We start from the raw sequence: 24555 nt of genomic DNA on the forward strand, positions 1-24555 counted from the left end.
AGAGCAAAATGGTTCAGCCAGGCTGAGGTGGTAAATCAGGTTCTAAGGCAAAGTGAATTAAGACACAAATAGCGTTTGGTAATGGAGAAGTTCCATTTTAAGGAATATGAATCTACTCTTTTGAAGTTCTGTTTCTTACAGAGAAGCATTGTGTATGTTTTTATCTACAGTTGATAGTCTTGATTTAAAACATCAAACACAAGTATTCCAAATACTTAGTGTGGCTATTGCCCTAATGAAACTCTTCACATAGATGGGGAGCCTGGGAAATAGAACTTTTGTTTGTTTGTTAAATTTGGGGGAGAAATGTGGTTTACCTATTCCTTTGGCTCTCAGGTGTGCTCTGCCACCCTCCTTCCCAATTCAGAGATGCCAGCTCCAACTGCCTGGCAAATGTGATCTGACCTCTGTCATGGATCTGCAGCCAGGAAGTAGAACACCTAAATGGGGAAAGGTCAGAAATAATTCTCCCCATCAAATTTTAGAATAAATAAGTCTGCCACTCAGGAACTTCCTGAATGTGAAAAAGCTTCCTTGGGGAGTAGAACCACGTGTTAAATTGTGTGCTCCTCTAGGAGGACTTATTTAGCAAGGAAATACTGTGGAAAAGTTGTTAGAACAAGGGGCTGGGAACAGTAAGACCCATGTCCATGGTTTTTCCACATTAGAACAAGCGTGTGGCCTGGGGGGTAAGCTGCTTGCCTGCCTAGTCTCCTTTCCTGCTGGAAAACTTCAGTAAAAATCAGACTCCAACTATAAAGTGAGCCCGGCGTGTGAACTGATCTTCCTTGAGAGATACACATACCCATCTCCTTCCCCAGCTGCACACAGGAAAGCAGACATTGCATCAGAGCGGAGCCTTTCTGGTTAGAAGATGTTATGTCCACTTTGAAATGAATATGCCCATAAGAAAGGGAAGAGGCTTTCATAGTATTTAAGTCCTGAAATGATAAATATGTATTAGCCACACTTCTTTTGACCAACAAGGTAACTGAAAACGAACCCTGCTTTGCCAAGAGCTGTGTGATGAAGTGTCCTCATTAATATTCAGTACTCTTTCCTTCTCTTTTCTTTCATTGCCTGTCTTCACCTACAGTTTTGCAGTGTCATCATCTAAGACCCCCATCTAGATCTCTAACGTCTACAGGTGTTCCTGGGAAAGATGGCAACAACCTAGTATACTACTTAATTGTAGGAGGAACAGTCACTGGGGCAGGAGCTTATGTAAGATGCTTGAACTAAATGCATTTTAGTGGGCGTGTGGGTGGGGGATACCATGGCATGATTTAAATCTTTGTGCCTGTCATATGTCTAATATCAAGTTAGTCATATAATAACTTAACTAAATCCTATGATAAGTGTCCTCTCTGGGGTTTTATTTAAAGGGACATTGTCAAATAGTATACAACTCCAAATTTGATCTGTCCACACAATTCAAGTCTCTGATGGGGAAACTTCCTGCTGAGTTTAATTTTTTGACACTGAATATCTAAAGTCAAAATAGCCAGAGCTTGTGTAGGACTGATTGTGTCTTTTGCTTTTCTTCATAGCCAGCAGGGAAGCAAAGTTAATTAACAAGTCACATTACCAGATTTATGTTGACATTATTGAGCTGGTGTACAAATAAATAGGCTTTGCAAAATTTGATTTTCATTTTTTATAATTTTGACCAATAATATACATTTTTATTTTTAAGTATTTTTTCCCCAATTTTTGTCATTTCAGATTTTCAGTTGTGCAAAATTATGGGGTGCCCAGACAATATTTTTCTTAATGATAGATATTGATATTCAAAAATTAAAACTTTATATATGTTAAAACACAAGTTGTCAACATTACATCAAAGTATACAAAGTAAATATCCTTAAATCAGACTCATAGTTCTCAAGCAGCATTTGTCTTTGCCTATCTGTATATTTCAGTTATCTATGGAAATACTTTTTCTTTGGTTGCATGTATGGTGAAATTGACGTTTACCAACATTTACTGATGATCTAATCCTTCCAAGCTTACAAATAAGGAAGTAACCCACTAACTTCAAGCTCCATTAGAAAAAGGGGGGCAATTCATTTACCTATCTTTGTAATCATGCTACAGAAGGAGCATTAAATAAAGCACTTCTGTCAAATAGCTAAGAGAGTAGCTTTGTTTTTTTATTATAAATACTTAGGTTTTCCAAAGGGACACTGCTATCCAGAGGTAGTGCCTGAAATAGTTCGATCTAATATGTGTACCTATATGTATCTGCTTTCCTAAATGGTCAGATTTTGATTTGTTGTATGCTTCTTTTTTAACTCATTTCTCAACTTCACACTATTCTACCTCTCTCTAAAACACAGAGGTAGGTTTACAAACCTTGGGTTTGTACAATTGATTACAAGTAACAGTATGAAATGTTTTATGCTAATTCTTCTTAAACAGTACTTCTATTATGCTTGAAGTTTTGCTTCTATCCCAGAGATATGCTTTTGTCTGCCTCTGCTTTTTATTCATGTTCTGCATTAAGGTTGAAATAATTTGGATTTCATTTGAGACTTTACCTTACTTTGCTTCACTATGCAAAGCTTAATCTCGGAGATAAGTAAAGTTTGAACTGTCTAGGCAGTAGGAGAGATGCCAAAACATCAAGAGGCTTGTTAACTTCAGTTTAAACAGAGTTTGGATCATGTAATATTTTGCTAATAAACTGTTAAATGTCTTCAGTGTCATTTGCTTTTTGCCGTTGCAGCTTTAGTTGCCCTGACTGGCACATTGCACGTTGAAAAGATCCAAGTTTGTATGCAATTTTAATGCCCTCTGAGAAGGGTCCAAACCATGGTGTCTAATTATTGTATGTTAAATTTTAGCAGTTGTTTTTCCTTAGAGCATTATGAGAGATGCAGTGCATGTGGGATTTACGTAATCACACAAGGCTAGGCAATACCTTCAGACAGTTAATGTGCTTCCCTTTTATTTATTAGCTATCTGGTGGGGAGTGGGTGGGTGTGGGGGAATACCTTGCTATGATCCACTTCCAGAATGTCCCTTTCTCTTCCACTCCCCATGCACATGAGAGTTTTTGAAAACTGGTTTTGGAATATATCCTCCATATATGTTCTCTGAATAAAAGTCTCCCAGAATACAGTCTGTGCTCACCTATCCTTTTCCTCAGGTCTCCACATATTCCAGGCTGACTTCTCAGGAAATCCCCGTGGGGAAAGGTGTTCAGCTGAAAGAGGTTCCAGGTGTTTAGTATCAAGTTCCTGACAAAAATCCATGTTCCCTTGCATGGATGTGCTGACACTGACATCTTAGCAGCAGACCCTAGAAGTGTCTGAGAAACATTTAAAAGATCTCATGTGAATTCTTTTCTAAGCCAAGACAGTTAAGTTATTTCAGAGCCTCCAAGGCCTTTGTCTAGACTAGGATTTAAAGAGGTGTGATTTCAATTTGCTAACCTCATGCCTTTAAGTGCTAGCCTACACAAGGCTCAATTCCCTACAAGTTTTCCTTGTCTTGGGACTCAAGTAGTTCCTTGGATCTCTGCTTTTTCTGGAAGATTTTCTTTCCTCCAAGAACTATAAAAATACTTTTCTCCCTCCTTGAGACTCACAATGACTCCCAAGTGCTAACTGATAGGGACCATTGCACATTCCAAGCCAGTCATGCTGCCAGGTCTTCACCCAATGTTTTCTCCTAAATGAGACCGTACTCTATTTTTGCCTTGTTAAGACCATGAATCAAGGATTTAGCTCTGTCAAAGTTGGGCATCTTTGCTGCTTCAATCAATATTCTTTAATCACAGTATCATTCCTGTTGTAGAAGATCAAACTCTCAGTACCTATGCTTTTTGTGGTGCTGATTTTTACAGGTAGTAAGCCACTAGACGGATTTAGATGACTTGGGACTCTAGCGTTAAATGTGTAGGCGTTACAGTATTTGGGGACGGCGTGAATATTTCACTCCTCCTCTGAAGACAGTGAATTTTTTTGTTTCATTGTGTTCTTCCATCTCTAACTGAGCAATCTCTCTCCACAAGCAAGGAAAAAAACATCACCTTGTTGTCCTCTTCCTTCACCCCATTGGCCTAGAATACATGTTGCAGTTCTCCAGCCAGAATTTCTCCTCTCTCTCTTTCCAAATAGAGAACAAAAATGAGGGGGGTTACAAGGCAGTTGTCTCCTGGCATCTCCCAACTCTGTTCCATGCTCAAGGGTCTTCTCCATCATAGATATGAATGGTCCTACTCAGCAGTCGTTGCCATCTTCCCCAGTTAGACTCTGGCTTGCCGCTTTAGAGCCCTATCCAGCCAGTCCAGGCTCTGCTGTGCTCTTCTGCTGTGCACTTGGGAGCTGCTTTGCTTTCTGTCTGCTTTTTCTTGCTGTAGCTTTGTGTACATCCTGTCTTCCTTCTCTGCTCCAGAATAGCTTTCTGCAGACCCAGTCACTTGTCCTGCCATGGCCTACCCTTGCAAAGAGCCTAGAGGCAGTCTGTATTGATGTCAAGAATTATAACGTTCAAAAACCAGAGAACACTTCAACCTCGCTGGTCACTCAACTACAGATCTCAAAGTCACAATACTCCAACAAAAAAAAATTCAAAACAGTCTCCATTGAGAAACTGCAGAATTGGAATTAATTTGCAAACTAGACACCATTAAATTAGGCTTGAATAAAGACTGGGAGTGGATGGGTCATTACACACAATAAAACTGTTTTCCCACGCTGTTTTTTTCCTCCCTACTGTTACTCGCACCTTCTTGTCAATGGTTGGAAATGGGCCATCCTGATTATCACTACAAAAGTTTTTTTTCTTCTGCTGATAATAGCTCACCTTAATTACCCTTGTTACAGTTGGTATGGCAACACCCATTTTTTCATGTTCTGTGTGTATATATATTTTCCTACTGTATCTTCCACTGCATGCATCTGATGAAGTGGGTTTTAGCCCACGAAAGCTTATGCTCAAATAAATTTGTTAGTCTCTAAGGTGCCACAAGTACTCCTCGTTCTTTTTGTATTGGTTGTTTTGCCTTTGTGGCAAGGTCCATACAATACAGTCCATCTTGGAACAAATCTTCAGCCCGACTCCCAGACATCTGCAGAAATTCTCAGTCCATGATCAGGAATGTACCCAGACAGTGGAGATGCTTCATCTCATGAATAGAACAGTGATAAAATCTGAGATTCCTCAGCTATATGCATTATTTTGTAGACTTACCTACACACGTATGTGTTCTCTTTTAACAATGAGCTCCATTTTGCTTCATTTGTTTAATTGATGGCTCTTCTGAGTGAGCAGAGTGGACAAAAGCCTATCAATGAGTTGAAGCACAATGTTAAATTGATGCAGTGATATGCACATGGTAGATGCGTAACTGCTATCCACTTTTCTCCTCTCCAGGTGTACAAGACACTGAAAGAAGACAAAGAGAGATTCAATGACCGCATCGAGGCAATGGCTATGAAATCCCAAGATGTGAAGTCCACCTCTGGTGTGTAATAGCCTATCATAGCTAACGAGCTATATCCCAGTTTTTAGGGTCTCAGAAGAAAGGGTTTTTCTTAAAAGTGATCATGATCACTTGGGACATCTAAAACTAGACTGGACAAAACACTCTTCAAAGCCCAAGGTAGCACTATGCTAGGACAGGAGAGCACTTGTCACCCGTTGGTGTGTAAGCCTTTGGTACACTCAGCCTTGTGCTTTCAAGCATGCACAGTGGCGCTAGCCGTCCAAATGGCTCTCTGTAAAAGGGCAAGAGGAAAGCATAGGGAAGTTTCTAAACACGTTTTCTTGGCCATCTGGTAGCACTGTTTAAAAAAAAAAAAAAAAAAAAAAAGCTTAACCATATTTCATGTTTCCTGGAATTTGTAGATCATCCCCTTCCATCACTTTGTGAACCCAGCAGCACTTTGTGGTCCAAGAGACACTTCCAACTCACTTTCCATTTCAGAAACTATATTTGCACAATTACATTTCCCAGTTTAATTTTTATACTGTCAAGTGTCTCCAACTGCTGCTGAAATGGCAGCTTGACACAAAGGCCCCTGCACATCTTTTAGAGCATCACTTCTCAAAACTGTGGTCCGTAGACTTCTTCTGGGCCAAAGAATGAAACCTCTTGAGAACTGGCCAATGGGGACTGTGGGTCCTGGGCAGTGAGAGGTAAGTTCATGAGAGGTGCTCTCTTATGAAACCAATAGGAAGAAAAAGTTGTTGATTCACTGCATTTTGGAGGATTTGTAGATTAAAGCCAGAAGATACCATTAGATCATCTGGTCGCACAGGTCAACGAATTTCACCAGTTACCCTGGTATTGAGACCAATAACTTGGACCACAGCAGATCTAAGCCAAAGCTGGGGTTGGGGGGGAGAACTCTCTAGGTTAAATGTTGGAACAGCAGTCTAATGACAGAGGTTGTTACTAGAAGCTCTACCACCTTCATTGAGGGGAGCTTGCTGATCCTGAGGAATCCAGAGATTAACTCTGAATTGTGGCTTCCCAAGTGCATTCTTGTTAGTTTGCATCGTGCTGAATTAAGTCTAGTATCTTGTCTCTTCCAGAAGTGGGTGCTGCCTCCCAGGCCACAACAGGTGAGAGAGAATCCAGGAATCGCCCTGAAAACTCTGAACTCAGTTTTATTTCTGTATGCAGGATAGTCAAATGTTCCTTAAAACAGGGTTTGAATGTGTGTGGGAGAAACACATTCCTATGAGCTAGTCTCCATCTCAATATATGAGTAAAAGAAAACATCCCCCAGGATTTTTTCCTGGTGGTTTCAAGTATTCCATGTATTTGGATTACTTGCAAGCTGTGCACTAAATGCAAGAGCGAAATTTTGATCCTGCCTTTAAGTGATTCTGGTTTTAAAATGTAAAGATTTCCTACATCAAAGATTTAAACAAAGCAGCCAGTTGGAATTTGGCATCTTTCAAACATGTCTCTATGTTAAGTGCTAGGATATTACCAGGATCAAGTGCTGCTTTAGTGGCCTCATCTCCCTGGTGTTTGAGCATTTTGCAGGCTGTGTGACTTACACAGATGTTGCAGTACTTCACTTGCTCAGCATTAACCAGTTGTTTGATTCTGTAAGGTTCAAAGACATTGAATCTTTGATGCTTTGTCTGGAATAAACTACTATCCTGAGCTATAAGGAGAATGTTTGTCTTACCTGAAGCTTTTAAAGTTGCATGTTGAGTGCCAACAATAAGCTTTGTGGGTCCTTGAATATGCTGCAGCCACTTCACCCAGCTATGTGAATTTAAGCAGAGCTTTTTTTAATGGAGGTGTTCTAAATATAACAGGAGCCTTGATGAACATTTGAATAGCAGTCTGCCGCTAAGTACAGTAGCAATGCTCAAATGAGTAAGCAACTCCATTTGATGCCTAGTAACAGGATGTCCCAATGCAGTTATAGGTCAGCCTCATTATGCAGGTTCCTTTAACTAACTCTCTTTTTCTTTTTTTTTAAATAGCAGAGCAGGGGTTGACAACAGCTGAGCAGGGAGGTGAGTGAGCACAAGCCCGACAACAGACTCTATCTTATTGGATTCTTTTGTTCTGTCCAGAATCCTCTGCTGTGCCTTAGATGTGTTGGCTCTGCAGGGTAACTGGGTAAAAACTTGATTTAGTCACTAAACTTAGCAGGCCTGACTGGCACGTACAGGGAGCTAGGTATGCGGAGTTAAGAAGCAGTTTTTCCATAGTATCTCTTCTGATGCTAACTACACATCGAGTCCTTCATTGTTTCAGGCTGTTCCTTGGTGAGGGTAGCGTCTCCCAGAATGTCATGTGGGATTTGAGAAGCAGCCCTCTGGGTGAGGAGATGGGAAAGAGCAACCTTTAGTGAATAGCTAAGGGACAGCAGCCCACCAAAGAGAGTTACCAGTATTTGAAATGCAAAAGGATGTCATGATTCTTTCAAGGGTGAATGTTATCCCTTTGCTGTTTGGGGCCAGGCAGTGTTCCTGGTGGAGCTTTGTTGCTGTATTCACAGCAGGCTGTCTGATCTGTTGCTTTGCAGCTCCAGAGACAGATCCAAGTGCTCGCCCTGAATGTCCATCCCATGCTCCTTTTCTGCTAATTGGTGGAGGCACTGCTGCTTTTGCTGCTGCTCGATCCATTCGGGCTCGTGATCCTGGGGCTAGGGTAAGGGATGTGCATAGCTCTGCTCTAGAGTGGGGCATGTCTAAAGCCAGATGATATGCTCCCTTTAGAGCTTGTACATTTCATTCTGCCATTCTCAACTTGTAAACACAGTTGAGGTTGTTAATGATTTCCCACGTTAAAGGTGCTGATTGTTTCTGAAGATCCTGACTTGCCATATATGCGTCCTCCTCTTTCCAAAGAACTGTGGTTTTCAGAGGATCCGAATGTCACAGAGACTCTGCGATTCAAACAGTGGAATGGCAAAGAGAGAAGGTATGTGCCATCTGCATGCAGTGATTAATGGGAATTGAATTAATTACTTAATGTCATTTTGAGTGACCAAACTATGCTCACCTGTAAGTCATTGACAGCCTGCTTAGGTGCGTGAAGACCTCCGGGCTTAAAATTGAGCAGATTTCCATGCACTTATCTTCACTATGGATGGACAGCCTATTGAAAATACATATCCCACCATGCATTGTGGCTAGACTGCTCAAGGAGCACTCTGTGCTGGTACATGTAGTTTCCAAGAGTTACAACTTCGTACTGAAGATAACAGCTGCAAGCTGCACTGTTGAGCTGCTTAGTTCACTATGTACACTGACTGCATCGAGTCCCTGGCTTTAAATGCTGAGATTGTGCACAGACTTGTCAATTGGAAGCACCAAGCAACAGACTATAAACCTAGGATGTTGCAGTGCTGGAGACCATTATGGTGAAGTGCCTGTGCAGTGCATGAGTGTCTTACTGTTGCCCTAAAGCTGTATCTTTGTCTTCAGGGAAAATACTGAACACTTTGGAGCTGGACTGTATAACCTCCAAGAAATGAACATAAAGAACTTGATGCAATTATGTGGTGCAAAGCTAACCTCCGTGCAATTTTGACTAGAGCTGTATGGTTTCCTCCATTGCAGAGCATTGCTGTACTAGTGCTTGGTTTTGAACAGTATAGACATCCTAGTTTTATGAAACAAAATCCTTTCTGGAATTTGCAAGGGAAGCGTGTTAACTTATCAGAGGTTGTTTTTCTCTTTGTAAAATCCTGTATGTGTTTCGATGTGTGGGTGCTCTTCCAGTCATTGAGTAGCTGCTAAAGTGGGAAAACCAGTGATACTGTATATATTGGAACACTTTTTTTTCTCTACAGTATATATTTTCAGCCGCCTTCTTTCTACGTACCTGCTCGTGATCTGCCTTATATAGAGAATGGTGGAGTGGCCGTCCTCAGCGGCAAGAAGGTTGGTACAGCATTAATCAGTGTTACAACACCATACATTTACACAGTGCTTTACAAACAGCAGAGCTGACAGCCTAAGAGTCTGTCTACACTGCATTTTAAAACCCGCAGCAGCAAGTCTGAGCCCAGGTTGACAGGTGCAGGCTCGTGGTACGCACTAAAAACAGCTGTGCAGACATTTGGGCTGGAGCTCCAGTTCTGAAGCATGGCAGTGGGGTGTTACTGATGCTGCCAAGCACTACCTGACCCTGTGCTGGTGTGCGTAGTTAGCTTTAGGAGCCTCCTTGCAAGTCTCGTGGTTGGAGTGAGTAGGGAGCCTGGCCTCTTCCTTTGAACCTGGCTGGCCATTCCTTCCCCTGTACACCTGGGAGCTGAGCCCAGATGGCCTTTGGTTTCAGTGAGCCTGTCTGTCCCTGGAATCATAGCAGGTGCCTGATCTGCATTCCCCTGAGAATCACTGATCATGGAGAGGAACAAGCCTAGGGAAGGTTCAGTCTGAGCTTCGAGCTACGGCCAAGTTAAAACCTCTTGTTAGTTCTGAAGCCATGCTCCCTCCCTGGCTTCCTTTCTCCAGAAAAGGGAGCATCTACAGAGAAACCTTGTTCATGCTAATGTATCTTCTGTGGCTGCTTCTCTGCCTGGTAAACCTATGCCCACTGATTAGAGAGCCTACGGGACATGTAAACCGGAGCTGCTCTCTGCATTGTGCCTTGCAGGTGGTGCATATGGATGTTCGAGGCAATGTGGTGAAACTTGATGATGGAACCCAGATATCCTATGATAAATGTTTAATTGCCACAGGTAAGTTCCATGGTGTGTCGTCTTCCCCTGACATGTTAATTCTTGGGTTGCCGGTAATGTCACACACCATGTTGGGGAGGTTCTTTGTTCTCTGGGACGGTAATACAGAACCCTTCAGCTGATGGGGACTAGAACCGAGCAACCTTGTCTAGGACAGTTACACAGACAAGGATGTGCCTGATGGGAATCTGTCTGGTCCAGTGCAGTCCAGCTCATCCCATGGAAACCATGGGATGTCTCCATGCTCCGCTGACTGTGCCACAGGACAGCAGGGGAGGCATGCTAAGCCATGCCAAGCAATCTGAGAAGAGACTCTCGAGAAGATATGGGGAAGGAGGTTCTTGTTTCAAATCTGACATAAGGCTGAGTGCCAAGCAAGGCTCAAGGTCCTGCCTGCCTGAGGAGTGAGGGGGAGGATCTAACTCCAATCCCCTCTGTGGGGCATTGCTGCTATAGCCTATGATTCTTAGTCCGGGCTGCCAAACTCTTCTGATGGAGAAGGCTGGATTCCCTTTTGAATCATAGTCAGTGGGCCAGGGTGTGACATTAGGACACAGTTCATGGCAGATCACCCATGATTGTGCAACCCCCCACCCCTCATGGTAAGTGTAGAATACTGACCTTAAGGTGGTAACTAAACTGTTTGTTGTTACCTTACCTATTATTTGTTCAGTACCTTGCCATCTTTAGTGTTACTTAGTGGGAAAATCATCTGTTTGCCCTGTGTTCCATTCTTTCCCAATCCTCCTTCCTGAGTTTCTCTACCTCTTTCCTGGTTTTCCTTCTTTTTTCTCACCCTTCAATTTCCTCCCTGAAGCTGTTCCACTCCCTTCCGCTAAAATGGTTAGCACTGAAATGGCTAAACGTTGACCTTCAGGGTGCCATTGTAAGGGTTTAGAGTTAGATAGCCCCATTTACAGATGATGTATGTATTATATTGGTTACTTAAGAATTCTCAGTTATCACTCTGAGGTTGGACAGGTTCTTGTCCCAAAATCAGCCCCAGTATTATTAAAATTACTGTTCGGGGGGGGCCCCGATGTGCACAGCTCCAACACTCACACTTTAGGAGTCCCTCTATATTTACAGTAGTTTAACACATTTAGCAAAGTCCCAAACTCTCTAACCCAGCAAGGTAGGTAGAGATAATACAGACTCTCCATCTGAACATCCACAGACTCACACCTTCCCTTGCAGAACAACCTGAAATGATAGCCATTATCTTCTTCTTCACCATCACCTTCCTCACCATTTCCAGTGGCCATCATCCTGGCACCTCTCATCTCTTTCTCACCACGCACATAGGATGGGCTACAACTTGTATAATAGGTTATGCTGATGCCACTCTGTGTAATGCATATTCAGTAGGGGTTTCTCCCCTCTTACTTGTTTGTATTTCCTCACCCTATTGATGTTGGGGTGCCCTTCTCCTATAGGTTAGTATATTCATGATCTCATTATCATATGTCAGTTCGTTGTAATGGCACTCTTGTGGTCAGACATCTGCAGATGTTCCCATCCTCTACAGCTGGTGTTAGCTCATGTTCCTGTGGGTGGCTGGTGTCATTATGGACAAACTTCCCCCTGACACACTCTGTTCCCAGTTCCCCAAAACTTAGCGGTGACCATTAGGCCATTGACCTGTGCCAAACTTCATAGGCCTCAAGCCTTACGCTAACTGCCGAAGCCGATGTTTTACAGGGGACAGGCCTGTAGGTTCCTTGTGTTACTGCTGAATAAAATAAATACCACAGCTAGCTCTTTGGCAGAGGTCCCCAAACTTTTTACCTCACACCACCCCTCACTGTGTCCACCCCCCACCCTGTGGTGACGTGGCTCCGGGACGGAGGAATACATACAGGGGTAAGAGGGTCGAGGCTGGGGCTACATCTGGGGGCAGGGACGGGGCCAGGAGTGGAGCTCTGGATGTGGGGCTAGGGTCAGGAGAGGAGCCGGTGGGTGGCACTTCTTCCATGCCCCCCACCCCCCCTGCCCACCGGTGGTGTGCCCCACTGTTTGGGGACCTCTGCTCTATGGGCTACAGTTAACATCCCAATGAGATTAATGGAGGGCAAGGGAGTCCATCCCTCTGAATGCTTGTTTCAGGCTGTCTGCAGACTCAGGCAGACATCCCTGCATTGGTTACACTTGAGACACATTTAGAAAAGTTTCTTCACAAACAGAAGGGCTGAAAACTTATGACCTCCCCACCCCAAGATTCTGCATGTTCTGAATGTCCTGAAGGCTGTGTAAATACATCAAATGGGTTGTATTTGGCCACGTTTGACACTTAACAGAGCACAGTATTTTGAGCTCTTTAGTGTTGTTCATACCCGCTGATGAGTTTGTCAATTGTCCTTGTCCCATTTGACAATATTGATTTCTTCTGAACCCTGTGTTTTGAACAGAGCTGAGATGTACACGAGTGTGTCTGTGTCTGGTGGGAGGGGAGGAGCAGGGGGTGGAATAAGTTCTGCGGCCGTAGGAGCCCAAACCCAGATTCTGCAGCTTTGCCTGGAGGGCTAGTGCTCTCATCTGAGTGTTGTGTTGCTAGTTGTGTCTCCTCCTATTATCAGGTGGTTCCCCAAGGAATCTTCCTGCAATCGAGAGAGCAGGGAAAGATGTGCAACAAAGGCTGACGCTGTTCCGTAAGGTAATTCCAAGGGGCTTTTTTCCTTGTGTGCTCTCCAAAGCCTGTCATGATGGGGTTTGTAAAAAGCAACAGAGAGTCCTGTGGCACCTTAAAGACTAACAGATGTATTGGAGCATAAGCTTTCGAGGGTGAATGCCCACTTCGTCAGACGCGTAATGGGGTTTGTTACCTTCAGCCTGTGCTAACTCTGCGCTAACTCGGATTCTTAACAGATCTTGCCCATCAGGGACTGGTCTCAGTCAGTAACTAGAAGGTCCCTCATACGGCTTTGCTGGCCACAAGCGAGCTGACAGGATAGCTGTGTTAGCATCCCAGTACCTTGTCCCCAGGAAATTAGAGCCCTTGCTTCAGGATTTTAAAGAGATAAATTAGGGTTGCAGTAGCAAGTAATTATACACTTCCTTTGCATAGGACTTTCTCATATCTCCCAAGCATTTCACAAGCAATAACGAATTGAGCACCCTCCAACCCCCAGGAGGGGAAGGGTGGGGTTATCCTTATATTAGATTGGAACTACAAATTAGGCACAATAAGGGTAAATTATTTTCCCACAGCCATATTGGTTGAGTCAAGATATACTGATTCCCAGTCCAGTGCAGTAAGCACAAAAGCATTCTGCCCTTGTCTTCTCTGGCCCAGATGGATTAGAGCAGAGGATTTAAAAGTCTAGGAAGATTCCACTAACCACGTGACCAGCTATCTTTGTTAGACAGTCGCAAGTGCACAGAAATTTCAGTTTCAATGGTGACTAAATGTGGGTAGGGGATGGAAAGTTACCTCCTTGGCTCTTGCTTCCCTCTCCTTAGCCCCAGTATGGTGTATGTCTCCTGGGTAGTATCCCATCCCTGCTTGCAGAGGCCTTTCCTATATACAGTTCTGTTCTTCCTTGATTAAGGGCAGCATGATTAATAAGTAGGGCCCTACCAAATTCACAGTCATGAAAAACACGTCACAGACTGTGAAATCTGGTCTCCCACCATGATATCTGATCTTTTGTGTGCTTTTACCCTATACTATGCAGATTTCATGGCGGAGACCAGCATTTCTCAAATTGAAGTCGTGGTATTGCCACCCTTACTTCTGCACTGCCTTCAATGCTGAGCGGCCAGAGAGCAGTGGCTATTGGCCAGGTACCCAGCTCTGAAGGCAGCACAGCCAGCAGCAGTGTGGAAGTACGAGTGGCAATACCATACCATGTCATCCTTACTTCTGCGCTGCTGCTGGCGGCGGCTCTGCCTTCAGAGCTAGCATTCTGGCTAGCAGCTGCCGCTCTCCAGCTACCCAGATCTGAAGGCAGTGTCGCCACCAACAGCAGCACAGAAGCAAGGGTAGCACTACCGCAACCCCCCCTACAATAACCTTGTGCCCCCCCCCCCAAAACCTCCTTTTTGGATCAGGATTCCTACAATTACAACACCCTGAAATTTCAGATTTAAATAGCTGAAATCATGAAATTTACAATTTTTAAATTCCTATGGCCATGAAATTGACCAAAATGGACCATGAATTTGGTAGAGCCCTATTGTCAAAACAGAAATTTCTTTAGATTGACCCCCTACAATAACGGAAGGTACTATAATGCAAGTATATAAACTGATGCACCCCCATCCCTCAACCTGGAATGCTGTCCAGTTCTGGACACCCCAGCTCATTGGAGACTGTAGAGATGGGAAAAGCAATGAAGATGATCAGAACCATGGAGAGATTTCCTCAAGAGGAGAGATCAAAAAGTTCAGAGAGGATACTAATAAAAGGATAGGATGGAGCAAGGAATTAAACCTGTAGATTTAATGACAGGCTGATGAAAGTGCCTGAGCTTTGTCTACAACTGCATTTTACCTTGTTGGTAGTATGGGTATTGTTGCACCATTGCTAGCAAACAGGTACAAAATTTCCTTGTGTAGACACAAGGAAATTATTGGCATCTGGTACTAGTCAAGTCAAGATGCTGGACATTTGGATTGATCCCGTATGCAATTCCAGTGTTCTTGTGCTCTATGAAATTACAGCTAGGCATAGACTGAAAGGGCAGTCAGTTTGTGGTTCAGTGGAGAGTTGACAGTACAAAAGTAACCCATGTTTGTTTGCAGTCCCTCCTCTTCCTGCTACTGGAATGGTGGAGGACGAAAGGCTGGGCTCAGTGGACTGCTGGTCTTGCTGGTTTAGGTGCATTGTGTCTGCAGCACTGGTGGTGTTTTGAAATCTAAATGGGAGGAAGTTGGGGCTCTGTTCTAGTTCAGTCACTGAACCAGTGATAAGGAGCCGTGTTGTGTGCTACCGATTGGCAGACCAGCTTTTAGTCCTGAACTCCTGCTGAGCGCCTGGAGGGGATGGCATACTCAGCTGGGGAAGGGAGAACGTGAGCAACATGGTTCTTGGTTGCTTTAGGGTGATATGTGGAGGCCCATTTGGAGCACCGTTAATTGGGATTAGGCTTCTTGGCTGGAGGGGAATTGTTATGAGGAGATGGTTCACCCCGGGAGTGGGAACGATCTCTGTGCTCTGGATCGCTGCAGGTGGGTCAAATCAGACTGCAGTGGAAATTCAAGAGTTGCTGCTGAAAGTACAGAAGGGGAAATATGTACAGCTGACTCTTAGCCCAGAGAGTGTTTCCTGTAATTAGAGTGTGGGACCGCTTTCTTCATGTTCACAAATCATTTGGAGGGAGGTCCTAGAGCAAAATGCTGTCTGCTGTTGTCACTGACTGGGGCATCTGAAATGGAAATAAATCTTCTTACAGATTGAGGACTTCAGAGCTCTAGAAAAAATTTCAAGAGAAGTCAAGTCCATCACCATTATTGGCGGCGGCTTCTTGGGTAGTGAGCTGGCCTGTGCTCTGGGAAGAAAGGGTGAGTGGATTGCATCAGGCCACTTGCTTCAGTCTCTTGCACGAGGCAGCACATGTGAGCCTGACATGTGAGACTGCCATATGTCAAGAAACCCCTGAGAGACCCAAGCTAGAAAAATCTGAGGGCTTGTCTATTCGAATGCTTAGTTTGCAGCAAGCTAGGGTGTGACTCTACCCCTTGCTAGCCTGCCTCTCTTTGTGGACCCTGCTGACGCGAATTAACGCTTCCTCAGTGCACTTTGGCCTACTTGTGTTTCAAAGTAAGGTAGGTGAAAGTGCACTAGGGAACTTTTAGTGTATGGCAGCAGGGTTCACATAGACCAGGGGTGGCCAACCTGAGCCTGAGAAGGAGCCAGAATTTACCAATGTACATTGCCAAAAAGCCACAGTAATACATCAGCAGCCCCCATCAGTCCCCCACCACCATCATCCTCAGCACCTCCTACCTGTCAGCAGCCCTACCGATCAGCACCTCCCCCTCCCTCCCCATCTCTCCTGCCCACCGCAAGCAGCTGTTTTGCAGAGTACAGGAGCCTCTGGGATGGAGGGGTGAGGAGCAAGGGTGCAACAGGCTTAGGGGAGGGGGCGGGAAGGGCTGGGGGCCTTGGGGTAAGGGGTGGAGTGGGGCGTGGCCTGGGGTTGAGCAGTGGAAAGTTGGCACCTGTAGCTCCAGCCCTTGAGTCAGCACCTATGCAAGGAGCTGCATATTAACTTCTGAAGAGCCACATGCAGCTCCGGAGCCAGAGGTTGGCCTCCCCTGACATAGACACTCATTGTGCGACAGGCTTGTGCGGGGTAGATTTATACCCCAACTTGCTGTGAACTACGTATTTGTCTGAACAAGCCCTCAGATTATATTCTTCCCTCTTCTCCCCCCACTTCTGGTCTTATTTTGGGAAGGGAAGGCGGGGGCTCAGGTTCCCTGCCAGTCAAGGCAGTTGGCCAGTGGAACAGATGTCTGATGTCTGCCTGCAGTGGTCCGGTGCATTATCACATGAACTCTTGGCTGGCTGGGTAGACTTGTGAGGCTCTCCATTGCCCCACACACATCTCCTTAGCTAATGGTCCAGTAGTCCAGGGCCCCAGAGTATTTTGAAGTGCTTCCCAGTTCTTTGAGCCTGGCTCTCATGGGCTTGCTGTCTGGAATAGCAGGCAGGTTTGAGTACATTTGGAGATCAGTGCTCCTTGTGGAAAGGTCAAGTTTGCCTTGTAAATGAAGCCCCACTCCAGTAATTCTCCCAAAGGCCTGTGAGCACAAGCCCAACACTGCTGGTTTGGGTTTTCACTAGCAAGTGTGCATACATTCTTGAATATCTTCCTCACCTAACTTCTGCAGGTCTCCTAAGGAATAGGCCTCTCTGTGTGGATGTAATTCGCCCTTGGGGCAGTTAAATGGACACTGCTAAGACTGTTTTAGGCAAACACAATCTAGTCTTTGTGTGTAAATCCAGTGTCTGATCCCACAGAGTGCGCTGGTGCCAGTCAGGGATCCAGACAGTGTCTGACTCCAAAGGCCAGAGACAGTTCCTTTGTTACTCACCTGTGAAGCGAACTCTGGAATCCAGGACACAGGGCTAGAGTGACTTGTGTCTAGGAAATTGCAGTAATAAAGGACTTGAACTCCTTTTGTCTAAGCAGTGTAAACTATCATGAAACAAGTATAGAAACAGTTTTGCCTAGCTCCTTGTTATCCATGTGGTATAAAGGGGCTGCTCTCTGGGTCTCTTCACAGTACAAGCCACAGGGCTGGAGGTGATTCAGATGTTCCCAGAGAACGGCAACATGGGCAAGGTCCTGCCTGAGTATCTGAGCAACTGGACAACAGACAAAGTCAAAAGAGGTAAAGCTGTTCTTTAACCCCTTCCTTTCTTCAGAGCTCCTTCTCCTACAAGGTAGCCTGTGGGAGCAGTAGAGTAGATCCATCCTCACCAGTATTACTCTTGTAAAGTATATGACAGCAGCCCTCCTGGTGGTAGAGCACTGCCGTCTCATAGCTCGTCCCCAGTGAAGAGCCTCTACCTTTTTGTCGGTGAACTCTTAGCCAGACATCTCCTTCCATGGGAATTGATGTCCTCACTGACACCTTTGATAGTGTCACTGATTCCATCTTTCATGCATGTGCTGTAGAATCTCTAATCTGATTAGGTTTTAGGCTTAGCTGGTTCTTCTCACTTGGACCTGATCATACGCTCCTTTGCATGCAGCTCTGGAGCTATGGCTGGACTTTTGATCCTCTCTGTGTCCCCTCTGAGGAATGTCTCTTCCCTCCAGAGGAGGGGGTCCTGCTTGAGCATTTGCCTAATACTGAGAGGGGATTTCTGATGCAGAAGAGGCACAGGTTCGCTGCCAGGCAACCCATGAGCAGAACAGGACATGTTTTGTCTAGAACAACTGGTCTGTTTAGGTGGCACAAAACAGCCCTAAAGCTGGCTTACCTGGCTGCTTGAGGATTCCCTGGGTAGCACAGAGCCAGCATGGTGGGTCCTATGGCACCTGTCCTCCCAACCATTTGTGCAGGGGGCATGGTCGGGATACCCTGTCCATGGCGATCTCTGTAATTGCCCTGAGGCTGTTCTAATTTGTGGCAGGAACAATACTAGCAGCCAGGTCGCCCCAGCATTCTGGGAGCAAAGTGTGGCTTCAAGACTTGACATCCTACCCTTCTCCTGAGCTGCATCGAACACAACGTCCACAGCCTGGGATTCTGCCTCTCGTTTTGTGCCTCAGCCATCTAGCCTGGAGTAAAACTTGTGGAAGAGGGAACACATCTTGCACAGTCTCCCATCTTGAGCAAACAAGGCCCTGTTTGTCCCTACTTGACGGGATTAGCAGGCCGAGCTGATAGGGTCTGAAGTACCTTTTTCTTCTTTGTCATTTTCCATTGAGAATAAGTTCTTATTCTCTCGAGGGTTGGGATGGAGGAAGGAAGTGGACTGATCACCCAACCCGCTAGGGAGGCAGAATAGAGCTAATGGGCTTTTGGGCGTGGGGCTTAGCCACGGCATAGTGACTGACAGGGCTGGTCTGCTTCTCTTCCACTGGTCCTGGAACATCCCTTGTACGGTCTGTGGACCTGGCTGGAATGGAGCAATATCTAACCTATGTATCCATTATAGTGCCTGAGGACTGGAAAACAGAGGACCCAATCCCTGCATGTTTCTGTGCATGTAATTTGCATCTCCTTACAGTCAGTCACTTGTTGCTGTAGTTCCTGTGTTTCTAAACAATCCTCTTCAGACTCGTTATAGTGGAACCTCAGCATTACAAACACCTCGGGAATGGAGATGGTTTGTAACTCTGAACAACTCGTTAAAATGGTTGTTCTTTCAAAAGTTTACAACTGAACATTGTCTTAATACAGCTTTAAAACTTTACTATGCAGAAGAAAAATGCTGCTTTTAACCATCTTAATTTAAATTAAACAAGCACAAACATTTTTATTACCTTGGCAAATGTTTTTTAACTTTCCCTTTATTTTTTTTTAGCGGTGTACGTTTAACACTATTGTATTTGCCTTTTTTTTTTTTTTTTGGTCTCTGCTGCTGCCTTGATTGTGTACTTCCAGTTCCAAATGAGGTGTGTGGTTGACCGGTCAGTTCATAACTCTGAGGCTCTACTGTAGTTGGTTTCCTTTCTGTTCACACTTTTACTCTGGACTCTGTGGATCCTGTGTACAACAAAGAGAAGCCAGTGTCCCTTAGCTGCTGAGCCATTTGCAATTCTGCCTGGTACAATCAAGAAGTGGTACATTGCTTGCGTGTCTGCACCACACAGTTTGGCTTCCTCTGAAATCTCTGCTCTTCTCCCCCGGCCTCCAGTTGAGTGTTCTATGTTTTGTTTCCAGAGGGTGTTAATGTCATGCCCAATGCTGTGGTGAAGTCCGTCTGTGTCTGTGGGAACCGGCTGATAATTAAACTGAAGGATGGAAGAAAGGTAAATGCCAGGAGCAGGTAGTGAGCCAGACACTTGGCAATGTGGAGAAGGAACCAGTAATGTAACCAGTCTGAATTTCTCTCTCCATCAGGTGGAGACTGATCACATAGTGGCAGCAGTGGGCCTGGAGCCCAATGTGGAATTAGCAAAGTCTGCTGGCCTGGAGGTGGACTCTGATTTTGGAGGGTTCAGGGTGAATGCAGAGCTGCAGGCACGCTCCAACATCTGGGTTGTAAGTGTGTGCAGGTGGAAGATTCTTCTTTATCTGCTGTTTATGTTGCAGTGAATAAGCATGTACGTAGAACTGTGATTACAAACCCAGTTTAGGTGAATGGGTGAATTGTGGGCTGACAATACAAGTAAGATGTAGAGAGCAGCAGCGTCTCAGCCATGAAGCTGTCTGGGGCCTTACCAGCAATCTTAGATAATGCACGGTCGCTGGCACACCTTGTTCCTGTAGTCAGAACTGTGTGCAAACTTCTACTTGACAAGTATGAACACTGAATGCATGAGGAGTTGGCATATCCCAGTAACCCCTCACCTCTTTGTCTAATGCCAGAGGAGTCCTGTGTTGACACACAAAGGTCCCTTTGGCAGGGAATCCAAACCTCCTTGAAGTGTGATCAGCATGACCACAAAACTATCTTAGTTTTCCCGGTTCTGGCAGAAGTGCTGAAGCCATGGAGACCTGCTAAATCGGAGGCTGTCCTGCAACCCTTTGTTTTCTTTCCCTTTATGGTTGGGCAACATCTCCCATCATTCTTTTTCTCTTTAACTTTCCTTTTCTCTTGTCCATTTTTCATTGTGTGCATCTCTCTTTAAGGCAGGAGATGCCGCCTGCTTCTACGATATCAAGTTAGGCAGAAGACGCGTGGAGCATCATGATCATGCTGTTGTGAGTGGAAGATTAGCTGGAGAAAACATGACAGGAGCTGCTAAGCCTTATTGGCATCAGTCAATGTTCTGGTAGTTTTACTCCCTCTTTCTATATACCTTTTGACACGCTGTCCGGAGTGGCTTACAAGTATGAGTGTCAGCCTCAGGGCAGACTGTCACAAAGCAGGGCACGAGCCCCAGATTGGTTGTATGTTCTTTAATTAGATTTCCAGTAACAAGTGTGAACTCCCAACATACTAGTCTTACCATGGAGTCTCAGACAGTCCCCTTGGGCACGCCAGTCTAAAGCTTGCCTTTGTGACAGATAGTCCCTTACACCAAAAATCACAATAATATTCAGTTTGCTCCCAGTCCCAAAGGACTTACCCAGGTCAGTTGCACCCAGATCTCTCACCAAAGACCACCCTTGTAGCTAATACTGTAATGAACTAACTAAAGATTTATTAACTAAAAAGAAATGAGTTATTTACAAGGTTAAAGCAGAAAATACACACACACAAGTTAGTCTTCCATTCCAAATGATAATAGAAACTTCTGTAATTAAAAACTTGAGATGTCCTTTAGGGCTCACCCAAGCTCAACTGTTGAGGACTCCTTGCCTAGGCTAAGAAACTCGCCCCTCAGAGTTCAAGCAGCAAAGGAATAATCAGTTCTCCTTAACAAGCCTTTTTATTCCCTTCCCCCAGCATTCAAGCTGTGATGGGATGAGGGCTTGGGCATGTCCCCTCCTCAGAGCTGTGGGGGAAACAATCAACAAGGCCTTATTCCAAAATGACACATTTGGACACCGTAATCCTTCCTGATGGGCAGGGGATAACACCTCTTGTGGTGAATGAGTAATTCACACTGGGCAATGCTTCTCCCCTGCCTGGGGGGATTTACAGTCTGAGCAAATGTTTAAACATTACCTTGTACCATGGGAGCAGCTGTTCTAAGTAGGATTAATACATGCAGCATCCTACAAACATTCTATTTTAACTGTACTAACCCACGGGCGAGCCAAACTGGGTCTAGCTCGGCATTTGTCAGTGTGTGATGGCTAAAAGTTACTCTCCAGTCTCTTGCTGTGTTGCCAGACCAGGTACCGCGGCGTACCATGGCATAGCGCTCACTGTGTAGATCCTGTGTATTTGGCCATCCAGAAGCACATTTGATTGCTGAGTAGCTCTGTGAGGGGTGGTGCATTGCAATATTTCACTGTGAAGTAACAGGCAAGTTTGCTAGGTCATCCCCCCCTCCCCTGTTGGGTTAGATCTACACTTGTCCATTGAGAGCTGTGCAGCCAGAGCACCCTGCAGGTGCTGGCTGGCACCTCTAGTATTCTGCCCACCAGGTAACCCATCTCGGCACAAAGCTGTTCTGGAGAAATTGGATGTTCTGTGGCCTCAGGTTTCTTTTAAATCAATCAGATTGTTAAATGGCTAGTTAAGGTTTCAAACTGGGACACTGCAACGGTCTGTTTCTGTTTATTGGTAGGAGTGACCTGGGCCCTGACGTCGGATATGAAGCCATTGGCCTTGTAGACAGTAGCTTGCCCACTGTAGGAGTTTTTGCGAAAGCAACTGCGAAAGATACACCGAAGTCTGCAACGGAGCAGTCAGGTAGGGGAGCGGTGTTGCTGGAGGCTGTACAGCTGCCTGTAGAGGTGGTAATACGTGGAAGGATGTCATGTATTGAAGGCAGTCACTCCACTCCCCTGTGGCAGGGGTTTCAGAACTGTGCAGGCTGGCTGAGCATCGGAGACACCTGCCCTTTGAACTTGGCTCGCCTTGAGAGTGTTTCTGGCCACACCACTCTGGAGAGGGGAGCAGCACCCTTGTGGTTGAGTTCTAGGCAATGTCGGTGTTCCTCTGGTCAGGTTGAGATCAGTGATCTGTGCATCTGGGAACAGCATTCTCTGTCTAAACAAAAAATAGAGAGCTTCAGCTTGAATCTCCTCTGCCTCATGCAGGAAGCAGTGTCCAACCTTCGTCCACCACAAGGCAGGTCATTTTGCTGCAGGGGATGAGCTCTGACCAAAGGTTTTGGGGGTGGAGAGGAGATGTAGGAATGCAGTTTAGTGGCTCACCTTGGTATAAAAATTGTTGGATAGCAATACTGGGGATGCTGCTGTGACGGCTCTCGGGATACCCAGGACTGAGAACCACATTGTTACCCCTGCCTCCAACATCAAGGAGCCTTGTGCTTGGCTGGGTGCCAGCTCCCTGCTAGCCATCCAAGCACTTTCCTCTGGGCTCTGCCAGCCCTTTAGCTTGCAGGGTAACAATAGGTGCATCTGAGTCCCTTTGAAGCGTTCCCCTGTGATAGCCAGCCCCTGACTCTGGCTGCTCACAGAATTACCAGGTCTGCTGTTCCCAAAGGAACACGGTACACCCCAGTGTGCATGATTCCACTCAGGATCAGCCCTTTGCTTAACATCACAGCACTTTGAAAACAAGAATAAGTTTATCACTAAAGACTAAAAATTCCAGAGATAGTAAGTAAGGGTCTTGGAAACAAATGGTTACATATCAAACAAAATCGTACGGCACTTTCTAGAGACTACACTTAACGAACAAGTGACTCTCTTGTGTAAAGAAGCTTATTTCACCTAGGACATGTCTCCTCTTCACAGTGGTGCATTGTATTTTGCAACATTGCAGCTATTGGCATGGTCTGGATAGGCAATTCAGAGCTCTTATAGCAGGCTTTGCCTTGCAGACTAAAAGCTGCACTCTTGCATGACATTTCCAGTGTGCGACTCTCCCCTGGGTTTGGTGTTTTTTTTTGTTTTTGTTTTTTTTTTTGCTGTAGGGACTGGCATCCGCTCAGAAAGTGAGACAGAAGCAGAAGCCTCTGAGATTACAATCTCTGCCAGCTCTCCCTCAACACCTCAAGTTCCAAAGCAAGGAGAAGACTATGGCAAAGGGGTCATCTTCTACATCAGGGATAAAGTGGTGGTGGGAATTGTCTTATGGAACATCTTCAACAGGATGCCAATTGCTCGAAAGGTCAGATGTTTCCTTTCTATTGATGAGTGGTTGGGGCACTTGAGTTCACCAAGTGTCATGTATGCAGCATGTGTCGGCAGCAACCGTACATATCAGAGCAGCAGAATACATTTTCATAGTAGGAAATTGTGGCTAAGTACTAGAATCTAATGTACCTTCACCTGCGATGTCTTGTCCTGTCTTTAAAGCCAACTGGGAAATAGGTAGACAGGCTATTTTTGTAGGGAGAGTAACCCTATCTTTATCCCTTGCCGGACATTCTTTCTTGCCAGGGGACTGTCTTTTTGAATGGATCATAGGAATTGCCACAGCAGACCAGACCATTGGTCTATCTATCTAACCTAGTTATAGTGTTTCCAGCAGTGGCCAGTAATAGGTGGTTCAGAGGAAGTGTAGGAAACCCCCTATTGGCAACTAGAAATGTGGACTGCACATACATAGCGTGTGCAGCCCTCAATGCCCTCTTCTGTCTCCTCAGATCATTAAAGATGGAGAGGAGCATGCTGACCTCAATGAAGTAGCAAAGCTCTTCAACATCCATGAAGATTGAGCCCCTGCTCCAAGACGCACCGATGCATCCCAGCCAGATGGAAGTGGGGACGCACATGCTACAGACTGAGAGCTCGCCCCGCCTCAGAGCGCTGACTCTGTGTTCCGAGTACTTTGTGAATATTTCCAGTAATCTAGAACTCTAACATTTGCACCAGTAAATAAAACCAGATTCTTCTAATTTCAAGGCCTTTTTCCTAAAGATGTGAGTTGTTGTGGGAAAATTAGTCACCTGTTGTTTGCTCCACTAGGGTGAAGGCAGTGTTGTTGTCTGCTCCCCTAACGTTCACATTCTAGCAGCCTGCAGAGCTACCACCTGGGATTGAGTGTACATGTTCACACAGTATTACCCTGGGTGTTTGGCACGTCCATCCTTCACTTGCTTTAGGAGGGCAGTTCTTCAATTCTTGTGTTTCTAGAACTCCAGGCTACCATCCTGAGATGCTGGCTAAACTACTGCAAATTCAGATAGAGGAATTTATGCAGTAAGAGATGGGGAGAAGAATCTCAAATGTG

General features: G+C 45.2%; 1 protein-coding gene across 10 annotated transcripts in view; it reads left to right on the forward strand.

The window, feature by feature from the left end:
- AIFM1 (apoptosis inducing factor mitochondria associated 1) overlaps window positions 1-24226 on the forward strand; it is a 36866-nt gene extending 12640 nt beyond the window's left edge. For 4 of the 10 annotated variants that reach the window (XM_034782252.1, XM_034782254.1, XM_034782244.1 and 1 more), the window contains 16 exons: window positions 5383-5473; window positions 6547-6576; window positions 7459-7491; window positions 8007-8131; window positions 8274-8404; window positions 9279-9369; window positions 10085-10169; window positions 12746-12822; window positions 15563-15671; window positions 17403-17510; window positions 19515-19603; window positions 19695-19835; window positions 20427-20569; window positions 21977-22101; window positions 23294-23490; window positions 23969-24226. In XM_034782252.1, the coding sequence (XP_034638143.1) occupies window positions 5383-5473; window positions 6547-6576; window positions 7459-7491; window positions 8007-8131; window positions 8274-8404; window positions 9279-9369; window positions 10085-10169; window positions 12746-12822; window positions 15563-15671; window positions 17403-17510; window positions 19515-19603; window positions 19695-19835; window positions 20427-20569; window positions 21977-22101; window positions 23294-23490; window positions 23969-24040 (1647 nt within the window). In that variant the 3' untranslated portion in view covers window positions 24041-24226. Of the gene's footprint in view, window positions 1-429; window positions 455-1093; window positions 1225-5382; window positions 5474-6546; window positions 6577-7458; window positions 7492-8006; window positions 8132-8273; window positions 8405-9278; window positions 9370-10084; window positions 10170-12745; window positions 12823-15562; window positions 15672-17402; window positions 17511-19514; window positions 19604-19694; window positions 19836-20426; window positions 20570-21976; window positions 22102-23293; window positions 23491-23968 lie in introns of those variants that run through there. The other 6 variants (XM_034782249.1, XM_034782253.1, XM_034782251.1 and 3 more) reach the window with 5 other exon arrangements.
- The last annotated feature ends 329 nt before the right edge of the window (window positions 24227-24555 follow it).

This window comes from Trachemys scripta, chromosome 9 (assembly GCF_013100865.1).
Source record: "Trachemys scripta elegans isolate TJP31775 chromosome 9, CAS_Tse_1.0, whole genome shotgun sequence".
NCBI classification, from domain to species: Eukaryota; Metazoa; Chordata; order Testudines; family Emydidae; genus Trachemys; species Trachemys scripta.